General features: G+C 43.8%; 1 protein-coding gene across 1 annotated transcript; it reads right to left on the minus strand.

The window, feature by feature from the left end:
* Nucleotides 1–7264: 7264 nt before the first annotated feature.
* On the minus strand, nt 7265–15452 carry LOC115775641 (butyrophilin subfamily 3 member A2-like). Its single transcript, XM_030723112.1, has 6 exons — nt 15437–15452; nt 15166–15208; nt 9971–10320; nt 8772–9050; nt 8577–8678; nt 7265–7659 (listed from the first exon to the last, which is right to left on the minus strand). Exons 1-6 carry the CDS (start codon nt 15450–15452, stop codon nt 7265–7267), a joined length of 1185 nt encoding a protein of 394 aa, XP_030578972.1.
* Between the last annotated feature and the right edge of the window lie 5452 nt (nt 15453–20904).

A 20904-nucleotide genomic window follows, 5' to 3' on the forward strand; every position in this document is an offset into this window, starting at 1 on the left:
CTAGAAAGGTGGCGCTAAACCCCCAAAAAGTTCCAATGCCATGACACTGATACACCCTGTTCACTCTCTCCTACCTGTCAGCATACACAGTTTTTGTACCTGTAAATAAATACTGCAGTATTCAGCTGGACACTGTTGCTGAACATGTGGCTGTTGTTGCATTTGGTCGCTTTCACAGCGGCATGACTGCGATCGTTGCCGCTGCGACTGTTAATTTGGAAAGTAGATTATAGGTCAACAAGTCATTTATAGCCGTTTAAATACAGACAATAATTTTCCAGAAATACCTTTTTGGCAGACGATCACTTTTTGGCACAACACCAGCACGTCACCAGCACGGGATTATTCCCGTAAATGTAAGAGCCAAACCTTTGGGTCCCTCCCCTAAAGTAGCTTTTCACTGAGTCTTCACCCTTAATGTTTAGAACAGAGCTCCACATATTTCTGCCATATTTCTTTAGAGCAGAGTACACACTCACATACATCATTGTTGAACAATTGAAGGAATATACTCATGGTATACGTGTCCCCTTACCTTATGTACATTTATTTTCCTGAGGAATTTGGAAGATTAACATAACTGATTAAAAATACAGAAGCTTATAGTGTTTCGTGTCATCATGAACTTTGTGTTCTGACTGTGCAACGGACCACACTGATGGAGACTACACAATGATAGAAATGGAGACTCTGAGGTCACCCAGCAATTGAAATTCTCTGTTTTCCACATATTGTTTTGTATAATGATGTAACCAAGATAGATAAGCTGTGACTATATGAAACTGTAAGCTGAAAAAGACTGTGTCTGTACTTCATGCCATCCCACACAGAGATCAGATGCAGTTCTGACCCAGATTAATCTGTAAACTGTGTGACAAATGGTTAATTAAATTTAATAATTGGACTCCTTATTCCGTTGTGTTGTCTCATTCCTGTTCAATAAACAAACACGCAGAAACCTAAAAGGATAAACCAGCAGCTCATATTTTTAAAAATTTCTTCACACTCCTCTCTGTCGTATAAATGCACCGTTCACTGACAGAACTCAGCAATAATCAATTCATGTTTACATTTTCTTATTGTTTACAAACATTAGCAGTGCAGTTTAATGATTGTTTCATGCTGTCAGGTTCATTAATCAGCTTGTTCTGTGTCTACATCCTCTACTTTACTGTCAGCAAGCAAATATTTATATCAGTGTTTTACAGAAAGGTTCAACATTATGATTGTATTAGAATCATAGAACCTCTGAGCAAATATAATATGTATGAATTAAATACAGCATAGCGGGCTGTAAGTGAAAGTGCTTCCACTATCACTGCTCCTCCTGGTGGATACACAAGACATTACTACTGTGATGTATGAACCTAGAGATGTCCTACCAATACTTACCACCAGAGGGGCAGACCGCCACTAGGGCATACAGGGGTTCTGAATGTAACCATAGCAACAGTAGCATAATAAACAAATGAGTGAACCAGCAAGAAGTTGTCCTCCATGCTCTGTGTGTCGAGTAATAATGTTTACTTAGTGACACTATAAGGGAGCAACATAACATAAATTGGCGACGAGTCGTGTATTTCGGAATACTTTTCATCGACTGGCTGTGAAAGTTAAGTCAGCTTTGTGCAAGTTTGTGGACCGAAATGAACACCCGCGTTTTTGGATAGCTAATGTGCTGATCAACTATGAGCCAACCATCATCGGAGGGCCCGAGTGCAGCTAGTGTTACATCTGCGGATACAAGGACATCGAGTGCTTCGAGTTCATCTACAGTGCACGTAATCCCAGAAAGACGTATGATGGCTGGAATATATGGACATATGGACATTTTCGATGAGTCTGGTGAGCAATGGGCAACGTATATTGAACGTTTTGAGCATTACGTGGTGGCTAATGACATTCATGAGGCTAAGAAGGTTTCAGTACTGTTCAGTGTGATGGGACCTAAAACGTATGGACTGCTTCGTAGCTTAGTAGCTCCCGTGGCACCTGGCACAATGACTTACAAACAGGCTGTGACTGTGCTTAAAGATCACTTCACACCGAAACCGCTCGTTATAGCCGAGAGGTTCAGGTTCCACAAGCGAAATCAGGGGGAAGGAGAAACGGTAGCACAGTATGTAGCAGTGCTCAAGAAGCTATCGGAACACTGTGAGTTCGGGGCTTACCTAGAGGACGCTCTGAGGGACAGATTTGTTTGCGGATTGAAATGCGAAGCTGTGCAGAAACGCCTTCTGACTGAGGAAAACCTCACGTTCAAGAAAGCTGTTGAACATGCAGTGTCAGCAGAGACAGCAGCACGCGACGTACAGCAGTTAAGTAATTCCCTGAAAGTAAACGCAGTGTTTTCGCAAGGTGAAAAATGCCGCCGCTGTGGGAAGGGAAATCATAGTGATGATGACTGCTGGTACAAAGACCGCGAATGTCACCAGTGCGGGAGGAAGGGCCACACGAAACGAATGTGCAGGAGTAAATCAAAAAGCAGTCATGAAAGAGAACATAAACACAAAGATATTAAGCCTGAACAGAAAAGCCATGCACACAAACGCAGCGTGAAAGATAGAAAGAAAAAGATCCATCACGTCGAGGCGAATGAAAGTGAAAGTGAAGGAACGAAATCGGATAGTGACAGTGACTTGGGACTGTATGCAGTGTCTCAGAAAGGGAAATATTCACGCATATCAGTAGTGCCAACAGATAACGGAAAGAAAATGGAGATGGAATTGGATACAGGGGCTGCAGTGTCATTGATTCCTTGGGAACTGTACAAACGAAAGCTGCATAAGTTTCCTCTGCAACCCACTGATATCATACTAAAGACATACACAGGAGAGCCTTTGGCACCAGAAGGAGTTGTTAAAGTGCAAGTGGCATTGAACAAGCAACACGCTGTCTTGCCACTGTATGTGGTGAAGGCGGATGCTCCACCATTATTTGGCAGGGAGTGGCTGAGAGCCATTCAACTAAATTGGAGAGACTTAAAGACTGTACATGCAATTGAGTACAGACAGACAGACAGCTTAGAGACAGTGTTAAAGAGACACTCCGCTGTTTTCTCCGATAAGTTAGGCACCATGAGAGGAGTGAAAGCCAGGCTCACTCTAAGACCAAACAGTGTACCCAAATTCTGCCCACCACGCAATGTGCCATATGCTCTTCGACCGCGAGTGGAAGCTGAGCTGACACGCCTCACTGAGCTTGGCGTCATCTCACCTGTGGCGCATAGTGACTGGGCTACGCCAGTGGTGCCCGTGAACAAGAAGGATGGCGCCGTGAGACTCTGCGGGGACTTCAAAGTCACCATCAACCCAGCTCTCTGCATCGACAAGTACCCAATTCCACGTATTGAGGACTTGTTTGCTTCTCTCGCTGGAGGTCAACGCTTCAGTAAACTGGATCTATCTAATGCATATCTACAGATGGAAGTAGAAGAGAGCTCCAAGAAGTTGCTGACCATCTCAACACAGAAAGGACTGTTCTGCTTCAACCGCTTGCCGTTTGGTGTAGCGTCATCGCCCACCTTGTTCCAGAAGGCAATGGACCAGGTGCTCCTCGGACTGCCACACACTCACTGCTACCTGGACGACATACTGGTCAGTGGTCCTGACAAGCAGACACACCTGAAAACTCTGGATGCAGTACTCAGCAGGCTAGAGGAATACGGCCTGCACCTCAAGCAAGAGAAATGTCTCTTCTTCCAGGAATCCGTGGAATACCTGAGCCACATCATCGATGCTGCTGGGCTCCACAAGTCACCGGAGAAGGTACGTGCCATCGTGGAAGCACCAGCACCAGGCGATGTAAGTAAACTTCGATCTTTCCTAGGAATGCTAAACTATTATGGACGCTTTATCCCTGATATGGCCACTGTGCTAAAGCCGTTGAATGAACTGCTGAACAAAGAAAAGAAATGGCAGTGGACGTCAGCCTGTGCATCAGCGTTCCAGAAAGCCAAAGCACTCCTGGTATCACAAGAGGTGCTCACACACTACAACCCTGAGTTGCCTCTCCGTCTCGCTTGCGATGCTTCACCCTATGGGGTCGGAGCTGTTCTCTCGCATGTCATGCCGGATGGCGATGAAAAACCCATCGCCTATGCATCCAGAACTCTCAGCAAAGCAGAACAAAACTACGCTCAGATTGAGAGGGAGGCGTTAGCGATAGTCTTTGGAGTACGCAAGTTCCACCAGTACCTGTATGGCAATACATTCACGCTACTCACTGACCATCGCCCGCTTACAACCATCTTCAGTCCAGTGAAAAGCACACCATCTATGGCTGCAGCTCGCATGCAACGCTGGGCACTCATGCTTTCCGCTCACAATTACACCATTGAGTACCGAAAGGGGGCCCTACATGCCAACGCTGATGGACTGTCAAGGTTACCGCTCCCTCATGCCCCCAGTGAGAAACAAGGTGCAGTGGAGGTGTTCTACACGTCACAGTTGGACACATTGCCAGTCAGCAACGCCGAGATCAAGCGTCACACCATGTCGGATTCCACCCTGTCCCGTGTCATGGAAATGGTCACAACTGGTCGTTTTCCAGCTGCAAAGGACGCAGGTGAGCTGTCTCCCTATCTCCAGCGCCGCCATGATCTCACTGTGCAGCACGGATGCCTTATGTGGGGGTTGAGAGTGATTGTGCCACCCAAACTGCGCCCCCGGGTGCTGACAGAGCTACACTCAGCACACCCAGGTGTAGTAAGGATGAAGAGCTTAGCTCGTAGCTACGTTTGGTGGCCCAGCATCGACTCCCAGATCGAGCACCAAGCAAAATCATGCCACTCATGTCAACGAGTGCAGAAAGACCCTGGCCTAGCACCCTTACACCCGTGGATGTGGCCATCCAGTTCTTGGGAACGGATACATGTGGACTTTGCAGGTCCATTTGAAGGGCACATGTACCTGGTCATAGTGGACGCACACTCCAAATGGCCCGAGGTGCACATCATGGATAGCACCACATCCAGCAAAACCATCCAAGTGCTTAGGGGACTTTTTAGTCGCTATGGCATTCCACACAGTCTTGTAAGCGACAACGGCCCTCAGTTCTGCTCTGAAGAATTCAGCACGTTTCTGAAAGCCAATGGAGTCAAACACATTCGCTCAGCACCATACCACCCTGCCTCCAATGGCTTGGCAGAGCGATTTGTGCAAACCTTCAAGCACGCTCTGAAATCTTCCAGAGGTACTACACCAGTGCAGCAGCGTCTGGATACGTTCCTCCTGACCTACCGTAACACCCCCCATGCAACAACCAAGGAAAGCCCTGCAATGCTGTTCATCGGACGCAAGCTGCGTTCTCGACTGGATTTCCTGAAACCAAGTATGGCTGGAACAGTGCACCAGTCACAAGAGGCTCAACAGCAACGACGCCAGCTACACTCTAAACAGAGACAGTTTGAACTTGGTGAGCCAGTGCTCGTGCGTGATTATAGGAGGGGGGAGGATAAGTGGACGCAAGCTGTGGTGATCGAGAAGACCGGACCAGTGTCCTACAAGGTACATGTGGGAACACAAGGGGTCTGGAAGCGGCATGTGGACCAGATGCTGACTCGGCCCGAGTCAGACCCACCAGAGACTGCAAGGAGTTTTCCTGTGAGTTGTCCGCTGTCACTTCCTCAGACAACCACACCTGACCCAAATACACCTCAACAGAAGGAGGATACTGATACAGTGCCACACACACCACATGCACCACCAAAAACACTCAAGACACCACAGTCCACAGAAATGACACACACAGAACATTCAGAGACAACAGGGACTGTACGACGATATCCTGTGAGGATCACACGTCCGCCGGTACGTTACAGGGATCAGTAAACTTAACAACCACAAAAAAAAAAAAAAAAGAGTTGAACAATGTTGACATTCCAAGATGTTGTAAAAAAAAAAAAAAGAAAAGAAAAAGTTGAAGAATGTTTAAGAATGTTTGCTTTTGTAGAATGTTGTTAAATGGTTTTGAGTTTTGATATTTGAAGTGATTATAAGCCGTGACATAACTCTCCTATTTTCTGGTAATGTTGTGGAGAAGTAAAGAAAGAAATAATCTCATGTAGTTTAAAAGGGGATATAATGTCTTACGTTTGTTTCCGAAGAAATGTTTTTGTTACTGACAACAAATCTTAGTGGGGAGGAGATATGTGATGTATGAACCTAGAGATGTCCTACCAATACTTACCACCAGAGGGGCAGACCGCCACTAGGGCATACAGGGGTTCTGATAGCAACAGTAGGATAATAAAAAAACGAGTGAACCAGCAAGAAGTTGTCCTCCATGCTCTGTGTGTCGAGTAATAATGTTTACTTAGTGACACTATAAGGGAGCAACATAACAACTACCAGTTTTCCTAAATGCTGCTTAGGGGCGTTCCCACCCGTAGCTGCACTGCTACATCATGAGTGGGGGATTTCATTTCAGCCACGGACCGGCCGGAAATTTTGAGCGGCTTCAACACCTGCTGCTGATGCACAGAGAAAACCTCACTGTTGAACTTCTGACCTCAACAGGAAGTCTCTGTGTATGTCAGAGGAAACTGATCCGTGACTGAAAGACTGTTTACAGCCCACAGTTTTCACCTCGGTGCTGAACGTGGAGGAGTGATGATCCTCCTCAGACCCAAGCTCGCGTCTTCATGCATCTTTAATTTCTCTGAGCTTTTTGTGATTAGTATAAAAACTCACCATGATTATCATCATCAATAACAAAAGTATGTCCTTATTTTGGGACAGTGGGTTTATTTTACAGCATAACACAAAAATGTTGTTTAACAAAGTGTGAAAGACTTTATCAGAAGTATTAGGGGACCAAATGTAATGTCCCCGTGTGATAAGAGGTTAAACAAAGTCTCAGTGAATTAATTATCACGACTCCATCCACTATACAAAAAGAAAACCCAGAGATCAAAGAACCAAATGATCAATAAAACAAAGTGAGCTTTATTTAAAAAGTACTGACTGCACAGATGGTGAGACAGAGATGAGAAATGTGGATAATTACATGGAGGACCATACAGAGTGGAGGGCAGGACTATTTATACAGCAAAGACCGACTGGACTTGGAAACAGGAGGGGATGGTACTGATAGGCAGAATATGTGGACTGCTCCTTTATTACTACGATGAGCCATCAGGACTAAAGGTAGGAACAGGTTCAAAGGTCGGGTGAAGGAAAACTCAGGTTTTAGATCAAATCCATATTTACAAGAAAAAATAACAATTTAACACCATCATGTGATCTTGATGATTGCAGTGACATCAATGAACGCTCCTCATCTGCAGAGGATCCACCTGTGCTTCCTCTCCTCCCTCCTCCACCTGTGACAAACCTCTGACTGTGAGCAGCACTGATTTCTTCCTGATGAAGTCTCCCCTCCTCCAGACTAAACATCTGTATTCTCCACTGTCTGCCTCTTTTGGCTGTTTCAGGGTCAGAGTGAGGTCTCTCGGCGGGTCTTCATTCATCTCTGTTCGGTCTCTGTAATCCTCGTGCTGTTCTGTCTCGTCAGTCTTCTTGCAGAACACGTAGACCATCTTTCTTTCATCATAACGTTCCCACATCACTTTAGCATCAGCAGGCAGGTTTCTTGTAGTTTTAAAGGGCAGCTGGACAGACTCTGCTCCCTCCTTCACCTCCACCTTTACCTGAAAGACTGAGAGGATACAAACAACACATGAGCTGTACAGACAGCAGCAGCAGCTGGAGGACAGAAGCAGATCAGAGCAGAAGGTAACAGGGACAGAGATGTAGGAGGTCAGCTGTGGGGTCATGACGCACTTTCAATATGGCCGCACTTCACAAGAGCAGCAACAACACAAGTGTTCAGCTTTTGGTAGTAACAGTGAAAGGCTGAAGACTCTGAATAGCAGAGGTCGGCACTGCCTATACATTAATTACAGCAACATACACATTTATGACTACATGTGTGAACATTGTGTTCACTGGTGTTTTGTTGCTGTTGTAGCCTCCAAAGCTGAAGCTGACTTGTTCTTCTCAATCCTGGAGGCTCTCTGGGGGGAACTGTTTACAAACTTTACTGAGACTTCGGCCGGTCAGTACAGAACATTCAGCTGTTTGCATCAATGAAAGCAGCGGGTTCTAGCCCAGGCACAGAACAGCAAGTTTGCACTGTCCATGCGATGAGCCGTGAGCACCGTCTGTAGCCTTAGTAACCAAAAAACAAAGTCTCTGTTGTCTATATTCAGGAAAATAGAACATTCGTAACCAATCAGCATCCTACATGCATTACACGTGACACACTACGTAAGAGAAAGAGGAGGGAACAAACGCCTCGACTGTGGACCGCCTTACAATATTTTATTCACAATAAAACAGAAAATATGTTTAAAATGAGGCTTCATAATATTTCATGGAAATACAGGATGGATGGATGGATGGATGGATGATGATGCATGGATGGATGGGTGGATGGATGGATGGATGAAGCATTTTCTCAGTTTAATGTGATATTTTCTGTGAATATTTGTTTATGAGATTTGCAAACATCAGCACAATACAGGATACCTGTTAACCATCGGCATTATGGGTAATGTAGTAGGAGAGACTCACGTGACATGAAATTGTGCCAGAAGCAAAATAAAAGACCTCCAGAAACAACTAGAACAAGAACCAGTAAAACCAGGAAAGCTGTGGCCCAGGATAGAAATGGTTCTGTGGAGAAACAAAAAACAATAACAATGTGACCTTTGAACTGTGGATCTTACTCTCCTATACTCACCTCCTGTCTGTATCTGAATTACTGACCTTTGACCTGCAGCACTACTTTCTGTTTCAGGATGTCTTTGTCCCTGTAGATGGTGCAGATGTATTCTCCACAGTCTCTCTGTGTGGGCTGTTTCAGGGTCAGACTGCGGTCTCCAGTTCTCAGCAGGTCTTCATTCATCTTCATTTGGATTATGTACACGAGGTCTGGGTCAGAGCGAGTCCAGTCCACCCTGGTGTCCTCGGGCAGGTCAGGTGTTGTTCTGCAGGGCAGGATGACAGACTCTGAGCCTTCCTCCACCTTCACCTCCACCTGCTGGTCTGAGAGGACAATAAACCACAATATGAGCTGTAGAAGCAGCAGCAGTCACACTGATGGGAACTGGAGCCCAGCTGAGGATCTACTCTCTTGACCTCTGACCTCTGACCCAGTTAGAATAAAAACACAGACTTCTATAAAAACCATCCTGACAGTTTGATGTTACTGGCTGACAGAAAACCATCAACTGTAAATAAATCCACAGGTGTGTGTGTGTGTGTGTGTGTGCTGAGCCTCCCTGAGTGCAGCACACACACCTCTGTGCATGCTCTGCAAAAAGGAAAAAACGATCACCTTCATGGATCAGTTTTGTTTAAACCAACAACCTGAAGGATTAAATGAATCAGGTGAAGGATGCTTTGCAGCCTCTGAATGGAGCAACAGGTGGGGATAGTGCAGCAGTGTTAGCTCCACCTGTGTGTGGACAGCAGCCTGTGGTTAGCTTATCCAGCAGCAGGAAAGCTTGTTAGCTCCTAAATGTGTCGGTCTGTGTTTGAACAGTTTGTGTGTGCGATCAGCTGTTTGTGATCATCTTTGATAATAAAACCTGAAAACTTCAGTTCTCCACAGCAGAAAAATCTCATGCAAACATCATCCCTGCTGTCAGCCTGCAGTCCTCCTCCTGTTACCTGCACTGCTGATGTCTCTGAGCTGCAGTTCTTCTCACAGAGCTCCATGTTTGACTCTGTATACAGTCTGTAAATGTCAGGACTCTGATCCTCCACATGGAGCAAAGACTGCACAAGTTGTAGCAGTCACATCTGATTTTCTGCTGCTTTCTTCTTTCCACTGAGGTTCAGTCTGTGCTAAATGTTGCTGCTGAGTTCTGCAGGAAATGTTACCTTCAGTTTGACCTCTGACCTTTGTCTACAGTACTGACTTTGACCTGTAAATACAGAAGGTGTTGGGGTTTGTTACTGACCTTTGACCTGCAGCTGGATGTCTCCCAGTTTCAGTTCTTTTCTTCCATCACTGATGGAGCAGGTGTAGCTGCCGCTGTCAGTCAGTTGTGGGTTCCTCAGAGTGAGGCTGAAGTCTCCAGAGTCCAGAGCATCAGACCTCACTGATGTGCGTCCGCTGTAACGCTGGTTTTGTCCTCTAAGATCATCTCCTCCTTCTCGGAGCAGGTGGACAGATTTGGGATCCAGATCACTGCGAGTCCACATCACTGTGGGGTCCTCAGGTATAAAACCTGAGTACTGACAGGGCAGCAGGACAGACTCCGCCCCCTCATTCGCCTCCACCAGCACAGCCAGGGCATGCTGGGAAACAGTGAGGACACACAAACAGAAACACAAATGAACTGCATGCTGTGGGTTTGAGTCCACATTTATCTGCAGGGAGCAGAGAGCAGGTTTACAGTCAGTCACTCAAATCCAAACTAGATTTAATCAGAAACACTGAAGTCAAAGAAATGTTCATATTTAATCTGGACGAGTTTAAACTGAGTGAAAGGCTGAACTCTGAGTCCTCTCAGAGCACGGAGAACTCTGCAGGATCCAACCCACCACAACATGCTCTGAGATTCATTTCTAATGATTCAGTGTGTGTGTCCATCAATCAGCCTCAGTCAGTGTGTGTGTTCATCAGTCAGCCTCAGTCAGTGTGTGTGTCCATCAGTCAGCCTCAGACAGTATTTTGGGAACTGTTTTTTTCTTTTTTTTAAGTACTCCTTTTATGGTTTATCCTTTTAAATTATTATTATTATTATTATTTTATGTTTTTTTTTTTGTTTTTTTTTGTGCTGTATTGTATTGCTGTCTTTTATCTGGTAAGTGCTTTGTTCAACTTTGTTGTCTTTTAAAGCGCTCTATAAATAAAGTTGGATTGGATTGGAGTGTGTGTTCATCACTTAGCTTCAATCAGCTAAGTGGGCATGCACAGCCCACTCACAGAGGTTCTGCTTCCTCTATCGTACCATCTGCTGTGGCCCAGAGTTGAACTTCTTGCTCATGCCAAGATTTCTGCCAAGCTCAGCAGTTTTATTAAAAGAACCTCGTGGGGTTCATGAGCAGGACACCTGTCAGAACCGTTGCCCAGTTTTTGATTTGTTTTAGGGGCTGAGCATAAAGCTGCTGCTCAGGCAAAATTGGCCTCAACTTCTCCCAACACATAGCAAGTATAAGGTCTGAGCAGTCCTAAATCCTTTTAAATGAGCACTTTAAGAGAGTCCTGAGAGGGTTAACCTTGACAGTTGTTGTGAGGGATGTTACTTACTGTCATGATGATGACTTAAAAATGCTCTGGGCTGTTTGTGCCCTTTTAGATATTGGGGAGGATTAATAAGAGTCTCTGCTGGGTAACTGTAGGGGATAACAGGTGACCCAAAGTCAGGAAAACTGCATAAACTGCTCAGTGTGTGCAGTTTATCAGCAAAAGGCTGCAAACTCAGCAGTGGAGGCCTGATCTGATTTTGGGCAACATGGAAAACAACATAAATTCCCTGTTTGCATCCGCGCCTCTCGCAGGTGCAACTTGACTTGACAGTTTTCTACTGCATCATATGTGAGCGTGATCACGCGCTCCCTGAAGCTGCAGGTTTAACGCATTAAGATGCTTCATTGTGTCACACTTTTCCTCCCGGAGTCCTGCTCAGACTTTTACTTTACTTTCTATGAACTGACAGATTTGCTCAGGTAGCTCAGCACACCTATGTGATCAGGAACGTCACCAAACTCAGAAGGGATTTCCTCTGAAACTGCAGGTGATTTAAAGCTTTGCCTCTTATAGAGTTCACTGTGTTTCGGTGCTCATGGCGTGTTGTGTCTTCAGGACTTTGCAGCGTTTCCTGGTGTGTGAGCAGTGATGCTTTCTCAGCTCACCTGTGCAGGTCTCTCTCTGCATCTTCTCCATATCTGTTCCTCCAAGCTGCTCTTTTTCCCGCACATCACAGGCCAGGAAAAGAGACAGTTTACCTCTGATGTCAGCGTTCAGGTCCTCTGCCTCCCACCTGTTTGGAAAATCCCTGTTTTCCACTTTTGTTCTGTTAACTGCAATTTCCCCATTTGTGGGACTAATAAAGGCATTCTTGATTCTTGATTTTACCAGACCGCCCCACAAGCTGTTATCATCTCCCGATCAAGACAATCAAGCTCATTGTCTCTTTCTTACAAGGGTTTTTTTCCCAGACGGTCATCAAAGAGGTTCAATCTCACAACACAGTGGTTAATTAAAAATACAAAGGTAAATGATCTAATATCCGACCTAACCTGTCAAACATAAAAACAGACAAGACAGGGCTTAATTAAAATACTATGGTGAAATAATAGCTGTATATCCGACCTCACCACTGGGGGTGATACGCTACGTCATCTACATACAGAAAAGCCGGCTGTCCCACAGGCTTGTGTGATCTCCTTGAAGGAGACGCGTAATCAAAGAAATCCCTATCGTATTGAAACATGTCAGACTATGATCAAACTAGGTAGGCCTCGTGAACAGTCCTATATCAACATTCTTCCCACAGGGTTAAGACAGAAAACAGAATTTCATGCTCATCATAAGCTTTGTGCGATGACCAGTACAAGGCTTTTTTCCATGTTAAAGCCTGGAGTGTAGGCAGGGCGATCAGCTGACATGATGTTTTTGTTTGTTTGGAGTCATTGTTACAAGCTACAAACAGTTTATACGTATCAGTTTTCGAGGTGGACAGCTGAATGTATCCTGACAGTATCTATTAAGCATAATTTAATAAAATATCTATTACTAAAGTGTTTGTTGATTAAAGTAGGTTTTTTTTATCTATGAATTTCCCCCATGTTGTCGAGAAAGCAGGGCTTACTGTTGTTTTTTTCTCTCTATGTGGGATTTTTTTTCCACGGTTTGTGTAAGCTTTTGCGTGATGAGTAACACAGTGCCTTCTATGTTTCTTAGATGTGACCAACACATTATTTTTCAAGCATGGCACGATGAGAGTGTGATCAGCTGACACGGTGATTTTTGTGGTTGTTCAGATGAAGGTGCAAAGGATCATGGGAGTTCTCATTTCGGGGGTTTATGTGTTTAGTTACAATGTTATCAGCTATGTTTTGCTGTTCTGTCATCGATATTATTAATTTGAGATGTGAATTACGCACGTTGCCAGGTACGGAGGCTAGCTAGTAATGGAACACCGTGACTGAGATGGCTGTGCCCGCTAATGGCCTACTGTAACCGCGTTTGTTTCAGAGCAGCACGCCTGTGTTTCTTGTCAATAAAGTTGCAGTTCCTGGCTACGATCAGTGAGCGTATGTCAGAAATTCAAAAATCAACTCAAGTTCTCTGGTGTTTCTTGTACTTGAGCGTGACAAGACCGTCTCAAATGCTCGTTTGTCAAGAGGATCACATAGTTTCTTTTTTCCCCAAGTTTTTCTTTTTAAACTGACTCCAGCGCAATGCTACACTCTCTGTCTTTTAAATGGATTCAGGTAAGCATATTCTTTCACACAAAATTATGTGAACCAAACTCTATTCTGTATAGCAACGCATTCCTTTTTTTTTTTTAAAGAAAAATAAATAAATAATGGTACGTTTGTGTATTTTGTGTATATTACATCAATGATAACTAATGATGCTTGTTTTCCAGACGTTAAAACTTCACCACCTGCTACACCACCAACATCACTACCGCCACAACCATCACGGGTGATGACCGTTCCTCCTCCTCCTGATTCCTTCATCTTCTTCACCTCCACCATCTCACCAAATACCTGAAGAGCAACTGTTGCGGCGCGGGGTCACGGCTGTTAAGCTTGCCACACTACGCATTCTGTGTAAGGCCGTGCAGAACTATCATGAAGGGATATGCTACGGATGTCGACTCAAACACCCTAGCTATGATCAGCACAGCTGTAAGCAGGATATTCCTGATTTCTTCTATGCACCCCATTATGATGAAGTGATGAAAATATTCTGGACAGATCGTCTCATTCCTGCCATTCGACTCTTCTTGTGGTCCAACAGTCTGGACGACGCACGTAAGGATTTCACACGGATTGTGGAAGCTCAGGTGTCTGAATTGATGCATGCATCACAGATGCAATAGACATTTTTTATCATGAACTGAGGGAGGAGTATTTCTTTGAGGACTTACCAGCAAAGCTTCTCATGGTGGAAAACTACTGGTTAGGCAAACACAGACTGTGTATGTAATGCATACTCTGTATTTTTGGTTTATGGGGTTGAAATAAATAAATGTTAAAAACTGTACAGACTGCTCATTTTTAACTCTGGAATAGTATTACTCAAATAGATGTACGTTCCTAATAAACACCTAAAAAAAAAAAAGCCCCACAGTCTCAGTCATGCGAGGCCTAAATTGTTTTTATTCATAAAGAATCAAAAACTTCACATGCACTGTTGTTTTGATCAGATGTAAGCTCGACAAGAACCCCTGACAGGAGGAGTTGAATAACATCAGGAGCTATTTCCCTAAAACACTAATGAGTGTAGAAGATCATTTAATCATTAAAGATATGCGTTTTTCACACACTTTAACCACAGTGTGCATTGAATGATACCATAATCTTCTGTATCACCCCTCCTATAACCAACCGTCATTCCTATGTACAATTTAAAATCCACAACTTGATGTTTAAGCCTGTCTTTTTGACGTGGATAAATAAAGCTTAAACTACTTTATTTTACCCAAAAACATCTATACCAGCTTTCAGCATCATAGGGCATATCCTCTAACCGCTAGCCTGCAAAAAGACTCTAAAGTCAGCACAGAAACATGCGGAAACATCACAACTTAAAATACGTTTGTTTTTTTTCTGTATCGTAGTCTGCATGGTACACACAGGGCTAGTGTCAGTCAAGGACGGCCCGTCAGAGCAAAGGATCATGGGAGTTCTCATTTCGGTGTTTATGTGCTTACTTACAATGTTGTCAGTTATGTTTTGCTGCTCTCTCATCGATATTATTAGTTTGAGATGTGAATTACGCATGTTGTCAGGTATGGAGGATAGCTAGTAATGGAACACCATGACCAATATGGCTGTAGCCGCTAATGGCCTACGGCCACCGTGACTGATTCAGAACACGCCTGTGCTGTGTGAATAAAACCTGCAGTACCTACATATGGCCCGTAGTAGTAGTAGTAGTAGTAGTAGTAGTAGTAGTAATAATAATAATAATAATAATAATAATAAGGAAAACAATATGGTAAGTAGGATGAGGTCTTGAGCTCAAAAGTTGATTACCAACTTTGTTCCTGTGGCGTTTGCACAGAGTTGAGGATTTCTCAATGTCGCAGGAGTATGATCTGGTGGAAGTGCGTAACTTCCCTGTGGAGATGTGTCAGCTACACGCAGTCATGCTGGACTTTGTGACTTTACTAACACATCATAACCCTTTGATGGGAGGACTGGGACAGCCGGCTTTCTTGTATGTAAATGAACAACCCCACTGTTGAACTCGGCCATTGCCATTTTATTTAGCCATAGTATTTTAATTAAGTACTGTCTGTATCATGCTTGACAGGTGAGCTCGGATATTAGATTATTTACCTTTGTATTTTTAATTAACCACTGTGTTGTGAGTTTGAACCTCTTTGATGATCATGTGGGAAAAAACACTTGTGACGAGAGACAATGAGCTCAATTGTTTTGATCGGACACTGTGTACGTCATTATCACACGTCAGCGCAAACACGCACGGACACACGCACCTCACATGCACGCGCAAGGCTTTTTTCACACCTAGGTGTGAAAGGGCCGCATTATTATTACTACTGTCGCCCCACATGGTTTACACATCGTTTTGTTTGTCACAACGTCAAAGGAGAAATGTGTCCATACATCGGCTCTTCTCTTTCTCCCTGCTGACATTGTTTACATAACTTAGTTCTGTTGGAAGGAACGACCAATCACAGGCTAGTTTGTTGTCCGAACTTGTCCCGCCCTGTCACAAAACTAAATAAGTTCTGATTGGATTTCATCCCCGCCAAGCATTTTCATCTTATTTTCATTCATTGACGAAAGTGTCAATTAATTTCATCATCGTTTTTATCATTTTAGGTAGTTTTGAATTAGTTATCGTCTCGGTATCGTCATGAAAAAAAGGCTCTTTGATGAAAACTATGATGAAAATATGTCGTCAACGATTTTAACACTGGTGTGGTGTACACAGAAGAAGACTGTGCTGAAGAATAAAGGAGGTCATACCAAATACTGGCTTTCAGGCTCCGTTTTGAACCTTATAAACTGCATTCATGTATGTTTCAATAAATGGCTGCTCCCATTTCCTGTAAAATATAAAGAAATGAGAGATTTTGGAGTACTGAGCCACCAAATTAAAGTGAATTAGACCAGTGCTAACTTTATGGAGGTGGGGGCAGGGAAACGGTCTGGGTGATGGTGCTTTCCGGAAAACGGGACGTTCAAAGACCACCAATAAAAGCCAGCTTAGAACACTTCATTCTTCTGTAAATTTAAGGTTTTCCAAGTTGACATTCAGTTTTTGGTGGTTTATTTTTTGGTGTTGAAACCGCGAGTTTCTCCCGAGTAGAGTCGATGCTCTAATTACTGCCCCGAGTTAACAAGAATGGTCTGATTGTCAAAGTGTCGGAGTTTTCCTGAATGCATCCAAAAGTTTAACAACCGACTTTTATCGGTCGTGTTCGCTCAGAAATTTCTGCAGACACAGAGATGGGGGTGGGCGGAGCTTCTTGGCTGCAGGAAGTGTTCAGTGTTGCCAAGTCCGCTTATTATAAGCGACTTTGGGCTTGTTTTTTTCTAAAGTCGCCTGCAAATCTCGCGAGTCTCGGGTTGCGGTTTTTTGGGCTTGTTTTTGAACGTGGAGTTGCTTATGTGGGCTTGACTTTCTTTCCGAGTGAAACTCATTGCTTATCTCTCGGGGCCCCATAATAAAGCAAAGGACGAGTGGTAGGTAGTTTGTCCCTTCCAAGCCCCCGTTTCCTGGTTATCACTCCTGCCCGAGTTGACCGGGCGCGGACCCAAACAAACACTCATAACAGCCCAGAGTGAGGAGGCAGCGCAAGAATGAGCTCCAGTAAGCGGGGAAATATATTTAAAAAAATATAATAAAGAGTGGGAGGAAGAGAGCGCACTTACAGAATGGATCCGAGCTCCGATGGGAGCATAGGCGTAGGAACCGGGGGGGGACGTGTCCCCCCCAATTTTGGAGACAGGTGCATTTGTCCCAACAAAAAATTACACAGCAGAGGAGAAAAATACTTGATTTTGAAATCTTTAACTCACGTGCTTTTATTTTGAAGGCAAAACATGCGCTCCGCCGCCTCCCTCTGAACGGCTCTGAGTGTTTGGGAGGCAAGAGACAGCGGCAGGAGTCAGAAACTCTTGAATGAGGTAAAACATATTAAACAAATATGTAGGATCGCTTTTTTGCATTTGCGCAATAATTCTAAAATTAGAAACATCCTTTCTCAGAGTGATGCTGAAAAGCTCATTCATGCATTTATTACTTCTAGGCTGGACTATTGTAATTCGTTATTATCAGGCTGTCCTAAAAGCTCCCTGAAAAGCCTTCAGCTGATCCAAAATGCTGCAGCTAGAGTACTGACAGGGACTAGAAAGAGAGAGCAGATTTCTCCCATATTGGCTTAAAATCCTTCTCCTCACCTACAAGGTCTTGAATAATCAGGCACCATCTTATCTCAAAGACCTCATAGTACCATATCACCCCAACAGAGCACTTCGCTCTCAGACTGCTGGCTTACTTGTGGTTCCTCGGATACTTAAGAGTAGAATGGGAGGCAGAGCCTTCAGCTTTCAGGCGCCTCTTCTGTGGAACCAGCTTCCAGCTTGGATTCAGGAGACAGACACCCTCTCTATTTTTAAGATTAGGCTTAAAACTTTCCTTTATGATCAAGTCTATAGTTAGGGCTGGATCAGGTGACCCTGAACCCTCACTTAGTTATGCTGCTATAGGCCTAGGCTATTGGGGGGTTCCCATAATTTACTGTTTTTTTTTTTCATTCACCTTATTTACTTTTTTTATACTCCGCTCTGCATTTAATCATTAATTATTATTAATCTCTGTCTCCCCCCCCCTCCCTGAGCCTGGTTCTGCTGGAGGTTTCTTCCTGTTAAAGGGAGTTTTTCCTTTCCACTGTCACCAAGTGCTGCTCATAGGGGGTCGTTTTGACTGTTGGGTTTTCTCTGTATTATTGTAGGGTCTTTACCCACAATACAAAGCGCCTTGAAGTGACTGTTGTGATTTGGCGCTATATAAATAAAATTGATTTGAATTATATGCAGAATATGTGGACTGCTCCTTTATTACTATGTTGAGCCATCAGTAAAACAAATATTGCACACTTGGGAAAACAGACAACAACATAGGGAGAACTAAACTCTAAAGCTATGGGAGAGGAAACCTAAACACCACCCACAAGGAAACAACAGGGAGGGAAACTAAACAAAGAAAAAGGCCACGACATGGAGACAAAACGCACACAGGAACACAAAAACGGAGAAGAGAAGAACAAAGAGAAATCAGAATAAAGTACAAATAACTATAACCGTGTGTGTGTGTGTGTGCGTGTGTGTGTGTAGTGCAGTGGTGCTAGTTTTGATCATTATGTGTCTACAGGCCTCCAGCAGCCACTGCTGATGGGTGCAGTGTGATGAACACCTGCTGCTGATGCACAGCGAAAACCTCACTGTTGAACTTCTGACCTCAGCAGGAAGTCTCTGTGTGTGACGGGAAACTGATCCGTGACTGAAAGACTGTTTACAGCCCACAGTTTTCACCTCGGTGCTGAACGTGGAGGAGTGACGATCCTCCTCAGACTCAAGCTCTCGTCTTCATGCATCTTTAATTTCTCTGAGCTTTTTGTGATTAGTATAAAAACTCACCATGATTATCATCATCAATAAAAAAAAGTTTGTCCTTATTTTGGGACAGTGGGTTTATTTTACAGCATAACACAAAAATGTTGTTTAACAAAGTGTTAAACACTTTATCAGAAGTATTAGGGGACCAAATGTAATGTCCCCGTGTGATAAGAGGTTAAACAAAGTCTCAGTGAATTAATTATCACGACTCCATCCACTATACAAAAAGAAAACCCAGAGATCAAAGAACCAAATGATCAATAAAACAAAGTGAGCTTTATTTAAAAAGTACCGACTGCACAGATGGTGAGACAGAGATGAGAAATGTGGATAATTACATGGAGGACTGTACTGTTATCACTACGTGTTGGATACACTGTGTATGTTAACGCAGATCAACAGCAAGCCAAACTCGATATTCATGAGCCAGGAACCGAGCGTCTTGCTCCTTTATTACAGTCTTCTTGACAGCTTACAATTCTTTACAATTGTGGCTTGAAAGCTCAATGAACAAGGTCGAGTGAAACTAGAAAATAAACAGAAAATAAAATATACATCAGCTCTTGCTATGTGAAATAAATGCACCAAATAAAATTGCTAGTGCCAGAAAGCATGCATAAGAATTAACTTTGGCTGTTACTAAAGCTCAACAGCATTTTAGCAATCTTTTCATATGCTAATTAGATCGTTAGCATCGTTGCTATGCTAATATACAGAGCACAAAGCAAAATGAGCCCCTGGGATAAGGCTAATTCCTGGTATCAACACATTCACAAAACGATCTCTAAATCGGCTCTTATAACCATATAACATTAACCAGAACATAGATCAGACTTACAGCCATTGCTTTCGAAGGTGCAAATAAAGATTTAGGACACAGGAGGTGAAGTTTAAGCATGGATTGGCAGGTTTTTCGCTACAAACGTTTTTCCTCCACTAAGCTCTGCTTCCGCTACCCACAATGCATTGCTACCTCAGAATTCACCTTCAAGATAAAATACAGATAACCAACACTGACTATATAAGTTTTTTTAACTAAATGACCATCTTTTTTAACATGAATTACTGCAGATGAATTATGACATTTTTTACCACTGAATTATTATGAACTATTTCTTAACCTTTGCGTTGGGCAGAACACTCCCCGCCTGGCATTACTGATGCCACTACTTTTTATCAGTCTCTTCATTCTTTAAGAGCACAACAACATCTGAGATGGGGCGCAAATAAGTCTTTGAGACACCCTGGGATGATGTCCTCACTTCCACCTTTCTGACTTTCCCGTCGCTGCTCGGAAAAGTGGTTGTGACGATGGCCATTGTCCATTCGTTTCTGGGTGCTTGATTTTGTTTCAACAGCACAATGTCACCTGGCTGAAGATTGTGGTGTGTTCTATGCCACTTGCGCCTTGATTGGAGGGTGTTGAGATATTCGTTCTTCCAGCGACTCCAGAACTCGTTGGAGAGTGCCTGCACCTGTTTCCACTGGTTTTTGAACATGTCTTTTCCACAAAAATCTCCCGGTGGAGAAGGAATGTGCTGCTTCTGGGTCAACATCATTGCAGGGCACAGTAGGAATGGTGAGGAAGGATCTGTTGAGATCGGAACCAAGGGCCTTGCATTGATAATTGATGATACCTCAGCCATCAGGGTACAAAGCACTTCGTGTGTTAGACGGGTGTGTTTGTTGAGCAAGAGCATAGAATCCAATATTCTGCGAGTTACCCCAATCATCCTTTCCCAGATACCCCCCATGTGGGAGGCATGTGGAGGATTAAACTCCCATGTACAACCATTGGCGTGGAGATAGTTGACAATGTTGGGAGGGTTCTTGATTGGTTGTGTCATACCAAGCTCCACGCTTGCTGCGATGAAGTTGGTGCCCCTATCTGATCGCATTTGTTTTGCCAGACCTCGTATCGCAAAGAATCTGCGTATTGCATTTATGGTGCTGCAAGCATCCATAGATTCAATGACTTCAATGTGTACACCTCTTGTGGTCATACACGTAAAAAGTATCGCCCACCTCTTGCTTTGTGCTGCGCCACCTCTCGTGC

This window comes from Archocentrus centrarchus, unplaced genomic scaffold (genome assembly GCF_007364275.1).
Source record: "Archocentrus centrarchus isolate MPI-CPG fArcCen1 unplaced genomic scaffold, fArcCen1 scaffold_24_ctg1, whole genome shotgun sequence".
NCBI classification, from domain to species: Eukaryota; Metazoa; Chordata; class Actinopteri; order Cichliformes; family Cichlidae; genus Archocentrus; species Archocentrus centrarchus.